A 17,322-nucleotide genomic window follows, 5' to 3' on the forward strand; every position below is an offset into this window, starting at 1 on the left:
TATTTCTGTAGCAGTATGCGTATAAGTGTGTGCGTGCAGTGTGTATGTAAGTGTGTGTGTGTGTATCAGTAGTATGTACATGCGTGTTTGAATCAGGATGTATTTCTGTAGCAGTATGCGTATAAGTGTGTGCGTGCAGTGTGTATGTAAGTGTGTGTGTGTGTGTATCAGTAGTATGTGCATGCGTGTTTGAATCAGGATGTATTTCTGTAGCAGTATGTGTATAAGTGTGTGCGTGCAGTGTGTATGTAAGTGTGTGTGTGTGTGTATCAGTAGTATGTGCATGCGTGTTTGAATCAGGATGTATTTCTGTAGCAGTATGTGTATAAGTGTGTGCGTGCAGTGTGTATGTAAGTGTGTGTGTGTGTGTATCAGTAGTATGTGCATGCATGTTTGAATCAGGATGTATTTCTGTAGCAGTATGTGTAGATGTGTGTGTGGGTGCCTCAGGCTGTGTGTGAGCGCGGGGTGCGGTCGCCCACCCTCCAGCAGCACAGACACCAGGGGCGTGCGCTCGCTGTTCTTGGTCTGCTGCACCAGCAGCTCTCCGTCGCTCAGGGCCTCCGTCACCGAGTCGCCCCAGCGGATGATGCCGTTCATGATGTAGCTGGCGTAGTCCTCCTGGTTGCTGCCGAAGGCCTGCAGGGAGGGCACCACGGGACGAGGAAGAGTTGAAGAGCGAGGAAGAGAGTTCAGACGACACTGGCGACTGTTGGAGCTTCAGTCCTCCTATCTCTGTCGAATAAGTTATTGATTTATTTTTGTAGGATTCTGGCATTCTGCATTTATATTTTTTATCATATTTCATATCTTAACGGTAGGGTTGGGAATAAGGAGAACTCGGTTCTAGTCGTAGCCAACTGAAAAGAGACCACCACTCCCTTCAGGCCTTCCACATGTGGTCATATGTGACTAACATGTGGTCATATGTGACTAACATGTGGTCATATGTGACTAACGAGCTGGTCTCATGTGACTAACGAGCTGTTCACATGTGACTTACATTTGGTAACATGTGACTAACGAGCGGGTCACATGTGAATAACGAGCGGGTCACATGTGACTAACGAGCTGGTAGCATGTGACTAACACGATGGTCATATGTGACCAACATCTTACTAACGAGCTGGTAGCCTGTGACTAACACGATGGTCATATGTGACCAACATCTTACTAACGAGCTGGTCGCATGTGACTATCGAGTAGGTCACATGTGACTAACCTGTGACTGACGAGCTGGTAGCTTGTACCTGATGGCAGGTTGATCAGAGGGAGAGATCACTAGGTCTCAGGTCGCGGCAGTCACTCACAGGTTTGATGTCGTTGTTCAGCGAGGCCAGGAAGTCGTTCCTGTGGACGAGCAGCTTCTCCGCCTTCTCCATGTCCACCTCCACCGTGGCACTGGCCTGCACACACACACACACACACACACGCAGCTGTGAATCATGCTGTTGTTTGCATTGCACATCCAGACAGATTTTGCCACGGACAATGCGCTCCTCAGAGTATGAAAGGTCAGACAGGTGGAGGGGAGGGGTCATGACCGGAGAGAGAGAGAGAGAGAGAGAGAGAGAGAGAGAGAGAGAGAGAGAGAGAGAGAGAGAGAGAGAGAGAGAGGGAGGCAGTCACACAAGCGTAAAGGTCTCCTGTCCGTCATACATCATCACCTCACAATATTTAGCATTCTGACTGAACGTCTGCACACGTGTGTGTAAGGGAGTTTCCCTGACCTCTGGGGGGCTGGGGTTAGGGGGGGTGTCATAAATATATAGGCCTGTTAAATCCTTTGAGACTGGAACTGGGATTAAGGGCTGTACTAATACCATTGACTTGACGTGCGTGCGCGCGTGTGTGTGTGTCTGTGTGTGTGTGTGTGAGGCTTGTGTGTGAGGGTTGTCCGTCTGTCTGCCTGACTTTGTATGTGTGAGTGGGTTGTGTATGTCTGCGTGTATGTGTGTGTGGGTTGTGTATGCCTGCGTGCATGTGTGCCCGTATGTTTGTGAGTTGTGTATGTCTGCGTGTACGTGTGTGGGATGTGAAGGTTGTGTGTCGAGGCCCTGTGGTCTACCCTAATCCCCCCCCCCCCCCCCCCCCCCCTTGTCGGAACTACCATAGTCCCCCGTGGTCTATTCTAGCCCCTCCCCCCCCCCGGCGGCGTGGTCTACTCTAGCCCCGCCCCCCTGGCGGCGTGTGCTCCTACCTTGATGTGGCGGTTCATGGCGCTGGACTGCGCGGCCCGGACCAGCCCCTCCAGCTCCGCCCCGCTGTAGTTCTTGGTCTCGGCCGCCAGCTCCTTCACGTCCACGTCCGACGCCAGCAGCTTGAACTCACGCATCTTCGCCGTGTGGATGTTGAGGATCTGGACACGCCCACGCTCGTCAGGCAGGCCTGGGGGGGAGGGGGGGAGAGAGGGGGGTGAGAGAGGGAGAGGAGGTTGGAGGGAGAGAAGGGGAGAAGAGAGGGGGGAGAGAAAGGAAGAGAGGGGGGAGAGAGGGGGGGGAGTGAAGGGAGAAGAGGGTGGGAGAGGGGAGAGGTCAGAGAGCAAAGAGGGGAGAGAGAGGAGAGAGGGGGGAGAGAAGTGAGAGAGGGGGGGAGAGAGGGGGAAGTGAAGGGAGAAGAGAGAGAGAAGGGGAGAGGTCAGAGAGCAGAGAAGGGGAGAGGGGAAGAAGAGATGGGAGATTGGGGGAGAGTGGGGGGGAGAAAAGGAGATAGGGGAGAGAATAACAACAGGGTCAGGACGTGCTTCTGTTTCAAGGCCTGAGACACTCTGATGAGAACCCTACCAAAAGTGTAAGAGGTGAGGCTAAGCGATGCATACAATACCCCAGTGAATGACTGGCATTGATTCAGCTTTTCATTAGCGTAAGACAATCGTACACGTGACCTTAACTTAAATGTCACATAAAGAATAAATGAATAAAAAAAATTATCGGTGGAATATTCCAGAGCTAGACATCTCCTGGCGGGATCGAACACTGCTCGGCTGCGGTCGAGGGTTGGATTCTGGGGAGGGGGAGGGAGGCGGTCTACACTCACCAATCTCCATCTTCACCTCCAGTCGGCCCGGCCTCAAGAGAGCCTCGTCAATCAGGTCCGGCCTGTTGGTCATCCCTGGACACAGAAAGAGAGAGAGAGAGAGAGAGAGAGAGAGAGAGAGAGAGAGAGAGAGAGAGAGAGAGAGAGAGAGAGAGAGAGAGAGAGAGAGAGAGAGAGAGAGAGAGAGAGAGAGAGAGAGAGAGAGAGAGAGACAGAGAGAGTGACAGAGAGACAGAGAGAGAGAGAGAATCAGAGAGACAGATAGAGAGACACAGAGAGAGAGCGAGTTCATGTTGTGCACATCAAGGTGTGTAGGGTTAGGGCTAGTCATCACAGTGAGTAAGGGTATGTGGAAGGGGTGTGTGTGTTCATCATAGTGAGTCGGCGTGTGCGTTCATCACAGTGAAACAGGGTGTGTGTGTGTGTGTGTGTGTGTGTGTGTAGTGGTTTGTGTGTTCCTCACAGTGAGTCAGGGTGTGTGTGGTAGCGGTGTGTGGTAGGGTGTGTGTATGTAGGGGTGTGTGCGTTCATCACAGTGAGTGTGTGTGTGTGCGGTAGGGGTGTGGGCGGGGTGTGTGTGGTAGGGCCTGTGTGGGGTAGGGGTGTGTGTGCGTCGTGGTGTGTGTGTGTGTGTTCATCACAGTTAGTCGGGGTGTGTATGGTAGGGGTGTGTGTCCATCGCAGGGCGTGTGGGGTAGGGGTTGTGTGCGGTAATGGGGGTGTGTGCGTTCATCACAGGGTGTGTGTGTGTGTGTGTGTGTGTGTGTGTGTGTGTGTGTGTGCGTGTGTGTGCGGGCTGTGTGTAGGGCCTAAAAAATGTTTTTGTTTGGTTCCGGTTTCCAACCGACCCTGTCAATTTATGTGCGACCCAAATTATTTTATGAGATTTATAAAAAAAATAATAATAATAATGTATGCAAACTATAATTACGTTTTGGTACATCACCTCTTCATTCTGTACAAGGATGAGCGAATATTCTCGTTTTTAAATGAAAACAACCTACCTATCATTCGCTGCCGCTGAAAAAAAATAAAATAAAAAAATAAAATAAATTCCCTACCTACCCATGACCTCAACTGACAACCAACAGGAACCAAACTTTTTTTTTTTTTTGGCCCAGAAGTGAGTGCGTGTCCCCTCTCACCGATGACCAGGATGTTGTTGAGCTGCTCCACGCCGTCGATCTTGGACAGCAGCTGGTTGACCACCGTGTCGTGGACGCCCGTGCTGCCCGCCATGCTGCCCCGCTGCTTGCAGATGGCGTCGATCTCGTCGAAGATGATGATGTGCAGGCCGCTGTTGGCGCCCAGCTGTGGCGGGGGGGGGGGGGGGACACACAAAGCGTTTACAGAGTATTATTGGATGGATTATGACTATGATCCACCAGGAGGTCATGGGAAATGCTGCGTGATAGCAATACATTAGCATAAGGGGGGGAAGGGGGGGAACACACCGGACAGATTGGTTCCCCAACTCGACCGTGTCTCCCCAAACGTTTCAGATGGCCAACGGTTGGGCCAGTGTGATCCACGCTTAAGCTAAATGAGAGGTGAGTCTGAGCTGAGAGGTGAGTCTGAGCTGAGAGGTGAGTCTGAGCTGAGAGGTGAGTCTGAGCTGAGAGGTGAATCTGAGCTGAGAGGTGAGTCTTTACTGCCTAAGAGTTGAGTCTTTACTGCCTGAGAGGTGAGTCTTTACTGCCTAAGAGTTGAGTCTTTACTGCCTGAGAGGTGAGTCTTAACTGCCTGAGGTGAGTCTTAGCTGAGAGGTGAGTCTGAGCTGAGAGGTGAGTCTTTACTGCCTAAGAGGTGAGTCTTTACTGCCTGAGAGGTGAGTCTTAACTGAGAGGTGAGTCTTAGCTGAGAGGTGAGTCTTAGCTGAGAGGTGAGTCTTAGCTGAGAGGTGAGTTTGAGCCTAGAGGAGAGTCTGAGCTGAGAGGTGATTATTGGCTGAGAGTTGAGTCTTGACTGAGAGGTGAGTCTTAACTGAGAGGTGAGTGTTTACTGAGAGTTGATCCTTAGCTGGCTGAGAGGGGAAGATGAGGCCTGAAGGAGTCAGGGTGGGGGGTCACCCTCCAGCCGTCAGGCTTCATAGCGAGCATTTAAAGCAGGTGTGGAGCTGGCCTTATTACGCAGCGTGTGTGCCAGCGTTTGTGTGCCTGTGTGTCTCAGTATCGCTGTGTGTGTGTATGTCTCGGTATCGCTGTGTGTGTGTGTGTGTGTGTGTGTGTGTGTGGTGGTTCTAAGGGGAGGTCAGAGATAACTGGGCCCCTCATTAGGTGGTGAAGAGTGAGACCCCACACTGGTGTCCTATCATGAGGGCCCAACGTCATCACACACACACACCCCCACACCCCCCCACACACACACACACACACACACACACACACACACACACACACACACACACACACACACACACACACACACACACACACACACACACACACACACACACACACACACACACACACAGGATGGGACCAAATGCATGGTGGCTATGTGTGAGTAAAGGGCAGATCTCTCCGCTCCTGCAGAAATGAGCTTTTCTGTTTGGTTAGAGAACAGATGCTATCGCGGGAGAGAAGGGGGGCATTGAGCCATGCTGGGAACAGGCTGTGAACAGTCAGGCCAGCACTCCCCGGCCCGTTATCTGATGTGTCCGTGATTGGATCGTTGGGGGGGAAGGTGCAGGGCGACAGGGAGATGCAATGTGACGCAGCACAGGAAGACAAACGTTTGGCTATTCATTTTATGGACCTAATGATTCATCTGAAAGATAATCGTTAGATTAATCGACTATGACAGTAATCATTAGTTGCAGCTCTACGAATGTATCCATCATGTGAACACAATTAATACCGTGTGTGTGCGTCTCACACTCACTCAGCGATTCAATCGATGATAAGAAGCTGGATTAAGTCATCAACGTGAATAATTCAGATGATAACACCTTCAATTTGTCCTTTGTGATTGCAAGTGGGATCCATAAATCTGAAAATGTATCATGGATTTATGTGTGAGTGAGTGAGTATGTATGCATGTGAGTGAGGGAGTGAGTGAGCGATTCACAGAGAAAAAGCGAGTAAGTAAGTCAGCTTGAGTGAGGGAGTGAGTGAGTGGGTAAATGAGTAAGTATGAGAGGGAGAGAGACTGAGTGTTGGAATGAGTGAGTGAGTATGAGTGAGTGACTTTGTGAGTGAGTGAGTGAGTGATGGCGAGAGTGATTGATTGTGAGTGAGAGTGAGTGAGTGTGTCAGAGAGAGAAAGTGAGTGAGTGAATGAGGGCGAGAGTGAGTGAGTGGGTGAGTGAGTGAGTGAGTGAGTGAGTGGGTGAGTGAGTGAGTGAGTGAGTGAGTGAGTGAGTGAGTGAGTGAGTGAGTGAGTGAGTGAGTGAGTGAGTGAGTGAATGAGGGCGAGAGTGAGTGAGTGAGTGTGGGCGAGAGTGAGGGAGTGAGTGAGTGAGTGAGTGAGTGAGTGAGTGAGTGAGTGAGTGAGTGAGTGAGTGGGTGAGTGAGTGAGTGAGTGAGTGTGGGCGAGAGTGAGTGAGTGAGTGAGTGAGTGAGTGGGTGAGTGAGTGAGTGAGTGAGTGAGTGAGTGAGTGAGTGAGTGAGTGAGTGAGTGAGTGAGTGAGTGAGTGCGGGCGAGAGTGAGTGAGTGAGTGAGTGAGTGAGTGAATGAGGGCGAGAGTGAGTGAGTGAGTGTGGGCGAGAGTGAGTGAGTGAGTGTGGGCGAGAGTGAGGGAGTGAGTGAGTGAGTGAGTGAGTGAGTGAGTGAGTGAGTGAGTGAGTGAGTCACTGAGTGAGTGAGTGAGTGAGTGAGTGAGTGAGTGAGTGAGTGAGTGAGTGAGTGAGTGAGTGAGTGAGTGAGTGCGGGCGAGAGTGAGTGAGTGAGTGAGTGAGTGAGTGAGTGAGTGAGTGAGTGAGTGAGTGGGTGAGTGAGTGAGTGAGTGAGTGAGTGAGTGAGTGAGTGAGTGGGTGAGTGAGTGAGTGAGTGAGTGTGGGCGAGAGTGAGTGAGTGAGTGAGTGAGTGAGTGGGTGAGTGAGTGAGTGAGTGAGTGAGTGAGTGAGTGAGTGAGTGAGTGAGTGAGTGAGTGAGTGAGTGCGGGCGAGAGTGAGTGAGTGAGTGAGTGAGTGAGTGAATGAGGGCGAGAGTGAGTGAGTGAGTGTGGGCGAGAGTGAGGGAGTGAGTGAGTGAGTGAGTGAGTGAGTGAGTGAGTGAGTGAGTCACTGAGTGAGTGAGTGAGTGAGTGAGTGAGTGAGTGAGTGAGTGAGTGAGTGAGTGAGTGCGGGCGAGAGTGAGTGAGTGAGTGAGTGAGTGAGTGAGTGAGTGAGTGAGTGAGTGAGTGAGTGAGTGAGTGGGTGAGTGGGTGAGTGAGTGAGTGAGTGAGTGAGTGAGTGAGTGAGTGAGTGAGTGAGTGGGTGAGTGAGTGAGTGAGTGAGTGAGTGAGTGAGTGAGTGAGTGAGTGAGTGGGTGAGTGAGTGAGTGAGTGAGTGAGTGAGTGGGTGAGTGAGTGGGTGAGTGCTCACCCTCTTCTGCTCCTCCTCTGCGTCGGCGAACAGCTTCCTGATGTTGGCCTCCGACTCCCCCACGTACTTGTTGAGGACCTCGGGCCCGTTCACGATCTTGGGCTCGCGGGCGTTCAGCATGTTGCCGATCTGTCGCGCCATCAGGGTCTTACCGCAGCCCGGGGGGCCGAAGAGCAGGATGCCCTTCACGTGCTTACAGCCTGGGGGGGGGGGGGGGGGCACAGGGGTCAGCCTCAGCCTCCCTCCTCTAGCCGTACACCCAGGGCTCCGCGCTGGGGTTATGATGGGGGGGGGACCTGGTGTCCCCCCCAGGTCTGTCTCTAGAACCCCAGGTCTGTCTCCAGGTCTGTTTCTTCGCCCAGACTATTGCAGAGCCCCCCCCACCCTCTACCTGGCTCACCCACCCAACCCCCCCCCCCCTCCAGAGGACCATCTGGGGGGGAAGGTCGCCACGGTGACGACAGGTGGGGGGAGCGGGAAAGGTGAGGTCGAAGGGCCGGAAGATAAGACCAGCCGGAGGGAGGAGGGGGGGGGGGGGGTGAGGCTACCTTAAAGGGGAGACAAGGTGAGGAGCAGCGAGCCCCCCCTCCCCCCTCCCCCCCCCCCCCCCCCTCCCTCCCCAATATTGGGTGGGGGGGGGGAACACTGGTGGAGAATACCCTCTCTGTCCGCATTCAAACTAACACACACACACACACACACACACACACACACACACACACACACACACACACACACACACACACACACACACGCGGTACTGCGTCACCTTTAGCTCCACTATCTGTGCTCGCCATCTCATTACGGGGGCCAGGTGGCCGCAGCCAGGGGCTCCCCCCCCCCCCCCCCCCTCCCCCCCAAAGGTCAGCGCACCCAGCGCCGGACACCCCGACCGGCCGCGGGGGGGGGGGGGGGGGGGGAGGGCGCACGTGTGAGTATGTACGTACGGGGATGAGTGGGGAGGGATCAGTGTGATGGTGTATTATATTGTTATTGTGGTCAAGATGTGCTGTGTGTGTGTGTGTGTGTGTGTGTGTGTGTGTGTGTGTGTGTGTGTGTGTGTGTGTGTGTGTGTGTGTGTGTGTGTGTGTGCTTCTCCGTCTTCCTGTGTGCGGACAGAGAAAGTAAAGCATTGTGTTGTGTGACGCCCGTGTCTGAGAGTCATGGGCTGACGGCTGTCAACCTGGAAAACATCTGGACACTGGGCTGCCTGTTCTCCCATCACTCACCCTGCTGGGGCAGACAACAAGGCCTCTCTCTCTGGGACCGTTTACTCTGTAAACTGTTCCTCTATCGAGTACATCATTGATTATGGGAGACTGAGTGAACTTGGACCGAAACCAGGGGCTTGTTGCTGCAAGCTTCCCCTACGAGTCCTGAACCCCTGAAACAAAGAGGACCCCTCACTCTGAGAGAGGTCTGATGGTCTCGTATCCCTGAGAACGTCTCTCCGACCCTCTGACCTGGGCGATGTCACACAGCGCTGGATTTAGGCTTTAGGCTTGACAGACGGAGAACCCAGCAACACGATTGGTTGAACCCGATGTGTGACAGCCGTCTCACCCATCTGCTCCACGATGTCGGGGGGGAAGACCCGCGAGGCGAAGGCCCGCCTGAAGATGTCGGAGAACTCCTTGTCCAGACCGCCGATGCCCATCCGCTCAAAGTTCCAGTCGGGATTGATGATGGACTGGCGGGATTCCCGCGTCTTGGCCTTCCCTGGGAGAGGAGGGGGAGGGAGAGGGAGAGGAGGGGGGAGGAGGAGGAGGAGAAGGAAGAGGAGAGGAGGAGAAGGAGGTAGGTGGAGGAAGGAGGGAGGAAGAGGAGGGAGGAGGAGGAGAGGAAGAGGAGGGAGGAGGAGGAAGAGAGGAAGAGGAGGGAGGAGGAGTTGAAGAGGAGGAGGAGGAGTTGAAGAGGAGGAGGAGTTGAAGAGGAAGAGGAGGAGGAGGAGGAGGAGGAGGAGGAAGAAGGAGATATATTGATTGAACAAACCTTGTAATTGCTTCTAATAGAAAAAGCTAAAAGCTATGGTTCATTATTCGTATTACATAAAAACAAGTTACTATTTACTGTACTGCTAAATCCTCTACACCTTGATTGGTTTTGTCCTTCTCTTCTATGTTCTGGGAATAAGTGGACTATCCCTACAATCAAACTTCAAATCCAGATGGAGAAAGAGATCGACATGGGCATGCTGCCCCCTTGTGGCTGAAACAAATGTCGGCTAATGAAACTGTTCGGAATAACGCTTAATTTAACCAGGCTCCAACGCCTCAGAATCACCCTAATTCCACATGAACTACATTACGTATCACCACTCAATATGAATCATCTGAGATACAGGTCTACTAAGGCTGTGTAATTTAAATGTTTAGGCCTTTATGCAGACAATTATGCACGGTCAAATGAAAGCAAAACAAAAGCACAACATATGCATGCATCGTGTGGTGACATGTTGAGTGTCTGAGAGTGGCTGTTGTGTTGGGAGATTGAGACGTCCTCAGACGGCGGTGAACGTCTCCCGCTCATGCCTCACTCACCTATGAGCGTTACAGACGAGGTTTCAGCCTTCTCAAAGATCACCTGACTGTTGCCATTCAACAAACCGATATTAATCTGCAAGAAGGGCAGAACAGCACCAAATAAGGACACAATCAGGAACATATCGGGACCAAATCAGGACCAAATCACGATGAGTCGCCCGTTTAATTGGTCTCACCCCCTTGCACAAAATTAAATAAACATTGATTATTCTTGTGGGATGCTTGGACACAAACGCCAAAGCAGGCATTCTGAGGTGTATTTTTATACAAAATATATACCGTCATAAAGATAGTGTCAAGGAGTTTCAGTCATTAACTCCTGAGATCCTTCTTTAGATTTGATTCCACTCCAAAAGAAACGCTGACAACATTACAGTGATGAACAGAAAAACACCAACCCTCTACTTCGACATACAGACACTCGTTACTGGCTAGAATAAAGACAGCCACAGCATACAGCAGGCTGCCCTAGCCTCTGCCGCCCCCTGGTGGTCAGGTGAGACAGCAGGCTGCGCTAGCCTCTGCCGCCCCCTGTTGGGCAGGTGAGACAGCAGGCTGCGCTAGCCTCTGCTGCCCCCTGGTGGTCAGGTGAGGCAGCGGCCGGGTGTGCAGGTACCTTCTGCTTCTTGCCGGAGTTTCCCTCCCCCTTCAGGATGCTGGGGTCCATGGCCTCCATGTTCTTCACCACCAAGGCAAACAGCTTGTCGCTGAAACTGAACGCCAGCTTCAGCCAATCAGAGGGAGCGACATCCACGGTTAGGATCCATAGAGTACATGGTGTATAAAAGCACTTTAAAAGATCCTATATATACTGTTTATATACAAACACGTATATACACACACAGACACATATATATATACACAAACTTTATAATTACTTCAATGGTATAATACCTTCATGTGAGCATGTACCATTTACTATTAATATTGAGTCATTGAGCAGAGGTAGTAATCGAAGGTGCTAGTAACTGATGATAGTAGTAACTGACGGTAGTAGTAACTGACGGTAGTAACTAACGGTAATAGTAACTGACGGTAGTAGTAACTGACAGAGTAACTGACAGAGTAACTGACTGACTGACTGACTAACTGACAGACTAACTGACAGACTGACTGACAGACTAACTGACACACTAACTGATGTGACCGTGGATCTTGATCACCTGCTGGCCGGCGCTGAAGGCCTGGTTGCTGAAGCTCTGGAGGAACTCGGCGGCCATCTTGTCCGAGTCGTAGGGGCTGCTGTCCACGTTCTTCTTCTGCAGGAAGTCCACCTCCAGCAGGATCGAGCCCACATACTGACGGCTCTTATCGAACTTATAGCTGGTCACTGTTCGAGAAAACCGACAAACAGAACCTCTTATTTACAATTCTTTCATGATGAACCACGATGTTATAATCCCACAAAAATCCAAAAGCTTATTTTTGTGTAAACCGTTCTATTGCCAAGTCCCAAAGATAAGAGCTTTTCAGTAAAGCCCAGACTCCTCTTATGTTCACCCTGTGTGTGCATTAAAACAAACGCTTATGATGGGAGAAATGGAGGTATGGTAGGATCAACAGTGAACGGGGATCCCAGAGGGCTTTTAGTCTGCTTCTACAACCCTCATCACGTTAGGATCACCTTAGCGGCTAGGAGGAAGACTTTGGAGAAAACGTGATTGATATCATATAGATTACGTCTGTGGCTCCCGTTGCACTCAGTTAAAATTGAAATATAATACAGAAGCTTTGCTACCAGGCTACCAATAACATCTCTCCATGGACACCATGTCTGCTGGAGATAATCCAATCATTTGATCCGATAGGTCCAAGATCCGAAACCAACCCTGGATCAATGCTGTAAAGGCGTGTTCAAATCCACGGTCGAACCTCCTGAGAAAGAGGTGCGGCCATGTTCTCCTGCTCAGCTCCTGTTCCCGGTTCCTTCGTGATCTGCCTGCTTCTACATTGCCTTGGTCTGGCATCTCTTGTGCCATTTCTACATTGGATGCCGTTAGGTTTCTCTTTCAAAAGTGGTGCTATATTAAAGGCACCCAGTGCAACTTTCGAGGCTTAAAAATAAACATTCAATTTCTAGTCTTTTTTACACGTAGTAAGTTTCAATAACTCCCTACCATTACATACCGACATTTAAGCAGCAAAGATGAGACGTCGTTGTGTGGTGAGAACTGATACAAAATCGATAACAACAACAATGCCGCTATTTTCTTTATTTTTTGTAACCTACAATAAATAAAGCAGGCTTCCAGTCAATGGAAAAATGGCTTCTCCCCACCGGCGATTGTTGTTGTTTACGATTTTCTATCAGTTCTCACCACACAACGACGTCTCATCTTTGCTCCTTGAATGTCGATATGTAATGGTATGGAGTTATTGAAACTTACGTGTAAAAAAGACTAGAAATTGAATGTTTATTTTTCATTGAATGTTTACATAAAGTTGCACTGGGTGCCTTTAACATACAAACGAACAAGAGTCATCTCTTCATTTCACAAGGACCCCCTGCTGGTGAAATCGTCTAAATGAGGAAGAAAGCCTAGCTTACATCTCCGGCGAACTGATCTTCTGCCCAACGTGAGAACCTCTAGCCCACGACCAGTGGCGTAACATCATGGTGATATGCCCCGGTGCAAATATTTATTTTGTGCATTTAGCATCGATCCCTGTTCATCGGAAATGACGAGAGCAGAATGTAGTGAATCTAGAGAGATTCTGAAGCCATGTTTCCTCCAGCTGGTGTGTACAGCGTGTCCATGACTTACCCTCAACGTCTTGTCCGATAGACAGTCCCGCCCATTTTCTCTACAAAAATAAAGAAAAGGCCAAACTTGAGGCATTCCATTGTACCGGTCATTATTCTCTCTGTTAGCTTTGGCGACGATATTATACAAACAAACAAAAAGCACAGAAGGGGACAGTGTAAAATTAATCTGGTTGCACAGAAACAAGGAGTTGCTTTTTATAGGGTGGGGGTGGGGCAGCAAGCACAGACACAGAAGAGCCTCCTTCTCCAATCAACCCAACATCTCCACTCACATCCACACAACAACATAAGACATGGCTGTTACCCTCCTCTGGAACATGGTCTCATTTCACAGCACATCCCTGTAGCCGATCATGTCTTTAATGCACACTTTACAGCTGCAGCTCGCTTTGATTCAGCGAATATGGATGCAACATGGGCCTCGGGCATGCAGTGGCCATCTTGGTTCTCAATGCTAGCTTGGAGGAGTGAACTCATCATTCACCAACCAGCAGGCGCTTAGAACCGAGCTGGCTGCTAGGTGCACGAGGCTCATAGTAGGACCACCGTGTGCAGTCGGCCACTGTGGACTCTGGTCCGTCCACGACGGGAGCACGATTGATTGATTGAACGTTCAACAAGTTATAATAAAAAAATAAAACACAATAAAGCCCAAAGACTTGTTTATGGTCCTTTCCTTAGACCCTACTGCACGTGTGGCTGGTGAAATAAGACCATGAGAAGAGGTTACTGGGGTTACCTGATGGCTGTGGCAGCTGCCAAGATTAGAGACGCAAGGAGAGCAGGCAGAGACAGAGAGACACAGGAGGACTGTGAGCGGTGGGACAGAGGAGCAGAGAGGTCCTGCAGTCCAGAGGACCACAACACTGGGACGCCACACGTTAAGTCAAGACTTGTGGTGTGCTAGACTACTTTGATATTTGATATACATTATAGATGATTCAATTAGTATTGCTATGATATATTTTCTGTATTTATATTATAAAAAGGGAGAATCACTTTTTATTATGGTTATCGGGTTATGAGGTAAAGTCATTAAAAGTGTCGACATAACAATAAGTAGCATTTTACCATTCAAACAAACAACCACATTTGCGGCAATAATTGCGATTCAGTTTGTATTTAATCCATTCCCACTTAAACATTCTTGTTGTCTTCATAAAGCACTTTGTCAGATGTTTTGCATTCTTATGCGACCCTTTTCCCACTGAAACCTGGTTGCCACGGCAGCCGCAGGCCACTGTACCCCCGCTGTAACCTGGTTGCCACGGCAGCAGCAGCAGCAGGCCTACCTGGGGGAGGCTGAAGGCGATGGTTCCCACGGCGACGCTGGGGTGGGTCTTCAGGGTGAAGACGTACTTGTGGGTGACGTTGCGGACCGAGACGTGCCTGCAGGGAGATCACAGTGAGTCCAGATACCTCATCCTGGGGTCATCTGAGCGCTATAGGACTGGTTCGTGATGGAGGTCACACAGTGAGTCCAGATACCTCAACCTGGGGTCATCTGAGAGCTATAGGACTGGTTCGTGATGGAGGTCACACAGTGAGTCCAGATACCTCATCCTGGGGTCATCTGAGAGCTATAGGACTGGTTTGTGATGGAGGTCACACAGTGAGTCCAGATACCTCATCCTGGGGTCATCTGAGAGCTATAGGACTGGTTTGTGATGGAGGTCACACAGTGAGTCCAGATACCACATCCTGGGGTCATCTGAGAGCTATAGGACTGGTTTGTGATGGAGGTCACACAGTGAGTCTAGATACCTCATCCTGGGGTCATCTGAGAGCTATAGGACTGGTTTGTGATGAAGATACTCCAGCAAAACAGTGGGGAATCGGTGACACTTTTTTATCGAGTAAAATCAAACATAGCGCCGCAAGCTGCCTTCATTCCTTGAAGTAGGGGTAAGGTTTTGTTCCGTGCAGGCATTCATAATCAATGAGTTTGAGTACATATTCACACAGCTCTGAAAAAAGCCTCCAAAGAAAATCATCTTATTCATCCATTCAGCAGGGGCGTTAAGACGAAGCGATTCGCCCTATTCATGAGGTGCTTCGGAGAGCGGTCGTGTGTTGGACCCCCGGGATACAGAGCAGTTGGGGGGGTACCACGAGGGACCAGGAGGAACCAGGAGGAACCAGGAGGAACCAGGAGGAACCAGGAGGGCGACAGGATGTTGGCCTCTTTTTAATGCATACAACGATGCTACACAAGCAAACAGAAACTAACATGTCATGTACACACGCACAGTCGCACACACACACACACGCACACACACACACGGTCCAACCCACTGTTCAAACTGTTGTTCCTTATCGCTGATGACAGCGCAGTTACTCAGGGACAGCTCGTCTGTGGGGCACTTCGCCGCGTGCATGTTCTGAAGACAAAAGAAACACAACGGGCCCCGGGTCAGGTCAGGCTGAGGTACTGGAGGACTGGAGGTGCGAGTAATCCATCACACTCCAGTCCTGTTTAAAATTAAATCGTCTCTGCTACAGGAGTGTACAAAGGATTTGAGAAACATGCGTATTACTCCGTGTCAGGAAAAGCGTGCGCATCGACAACTCAGATACTCATTACCAAAGGCACCACTGAGACAAAGACAACACACACACACACACACACACACACACACACACACACACACACACACACACACACACACACACACACACACACACACACACACACACACACACACACACAGAGAGAGAAACAGACACAGACACTTCATTTGGCTCTGATCAGCAGACTGGGAGAAGACGTAGGGTGAGTTATCATCTATGGAGCAGCGTTCTCATGACGTCGTGTCGGCCCTCCTCGTTACCCTGCAGCCGACCCCTAGAGGTTCTTCACCCCTCAAACAGTCTACGTGTGTTCACTTCAGGACGGAGGAGGTCCTCCTGGACGGGGTGGATCGGAGGCCCTTGAGGTTCACCCCTCCATCAAATGTCTTTAATTAAGAAGGGGGTCCTCCAGGGAGAGGTGGATCAGGATCCCTAGAGGACGTGTATCCACCTCCACCAGGAAGTCCCACTGCTGCTTATTGACAACCTGTCCTGTAGCTTCTGGCTAAAAGAATCGTCATCACCTTCACTTCTTCTATTGCTGTTTATTTGGCTGTCTCCTGAACCACTGTATACAGCGAGTTCCATCTTTTCTTAAAGGCTACTGGAGAGCACCCGTTAAATATATATACATTACTATAAATATTATTATTCCAGCTTGCAGTCTGAAGAGTAAATGCTCTTCTTCTCCTTGAATTGTTCATCTGATCCAGTAAAGGCTTTTCCAACATGAATTTGACATGGAAAATCGGTATTCATAGTTTGTCTTGGTGTTAATAACACCAAGACAAACTAAAAGCTGTCTACACTATAGTGAGACACACACACACACACACACACACACACACACACACACACACACACACACACACACACACACACACACACACACACACACACACACAGCAGACTGTGTTTACATCGTCAACAATCCACCAAACTTATAACGATTAAATAGTGCTCCTTATTTTATTATTGATACATCTTACCACTCTTGCATTGTGTTTTAATGTATCTGCTACAGTGTAGGAGGATATGTTAATACTATTTATTTATCTGCTATTTCAGAGCATTGACTCAACTCTGAACAACCTGTCAAACTAACTAAACTGAATGTTTCACTGCTCATCTGACCGGTAACACCTCCCATGCAGCTGTTAGCACTGGTTAAAGTGAATTAAAGTGAGTCAAGGTGATGTAAAGTGAGGTTAAGTGAGCAGTCATGAGACTCTCTATCGTTTCCGGGCTGACTTGAATGACGGCTCATTCACAGACCAATGCTGTAGCCTTAAGGGTAAGTGCTCAGGGCCCTTAACTTAACCTCACACTGCTTGTTAAGAGGTTATTTTGTGCTTGAGATGTTATTTGAACTCACCCGGCCCGCCATCTCTGAACTCTTGTTGTTTAAATCCAAGTGGAGAAAAACGCGACGTTGACAGAACAACGCGTACGACCTCTCTGGGCGGGGCCTTGAGTGATGACGTCATCACGCACACGAAGTGAACGCCAACTGCCTCTCTGGGCGGGGCATCGAGTGGTGACGTATTACGCATTTGACGTTCAAAACACAATTTTTTTCTTTTTTGTAAGTTAAATGATATCAGCCACTCACAGGTAAACATCCGTATGTATCGCACAACCACGGATCATTAGCATTTTGACTGAATATTTAGACGCAGACATTTTTCAAAGACAATTCAGAGACAACTTCAAAAGAATCAGACTTTATTAATTCATCTGAACATCAGATGGTTCTCTCGTTTCACTCTGATTGCGTTCAACGTCTCAGAGTAGGTAGTACACTGATGAAAAACAAATGTGAGAATAAAGGATATCTTTCACCAATAAGGAATCATAATACTAACTTTTTACTTTCTTC

General features: G+C 49.7%; 1 protein-coding gene across 1 annotated transcript; it reads right to left on the reverse strand.

The window, feature by feature from the left end:
* Positions 1–160: 160 nt before the first annotated feature.
* LOC132446883 (vesicle-fusing ATPase-like) lies at positions 161–16,955 on the reverse strand. Its single transcript, XM_060037456.1, has 15 exons — positions 16,819–16,955; positions 15,168–15,253; positions 14,165–14,261; positions 12,871–12,910; positions 11,269–11,435; positions 10,722–10,829; positions 10,103–10,178; positions 9,126–9,281; positions 7,563–7,762; positions 4,182–4,347; positions 3,037–3,111; positions 2,201–2,388; positions 1,311–1,406; positions 344–639; positions 161–264 (listed from the first exon to the last, which is right to left on the reverse strand). Exons 1-15 carry the CDS (start codon positions 16,828–16,830, stop codon positions 195–197), a joined length of 1,833 nt encoding a protein of 610 aa, XP_059893439.1. The 5' UTR covers positions 16,831–16,955; the 3' UTR covers positions 161–194.
* Positions 16,956–17,322: the final 367 nt, after the last annotated feature.

The sequence above is a fragment of the Gadus macrocephalus genome, chromosome 18, assembly GCF_031168955.1.
Source record: "Gadus macrocephalus chromosome 18, ASM3116895v1".
Taxonomy (NCBI): Eukaryota; Metazoa; Chordata; class Actinopteri; order Gadiformes; family Gadidae; genus Gadus; species Gadus macrocephalus.

Coding starts and splice junctions, on each gene's coding strand:
- LOC132446883 (XM_060037456.1), bottom strand. Junction 14,262..15,167: donor AAGGAACAACAGTTTGAACA/GTGGGTTGGACC, acceptor ATCTCCCTGCAG/GCACGTCTCGGTCCGCAACG. Junction 11,436..12,870: donor TATCGGACAAGACGTTGAGG/GTAAGTCATGGA, acceptor TTTCTCGAACAG/TGACCAGCTATAAGTTCGAT.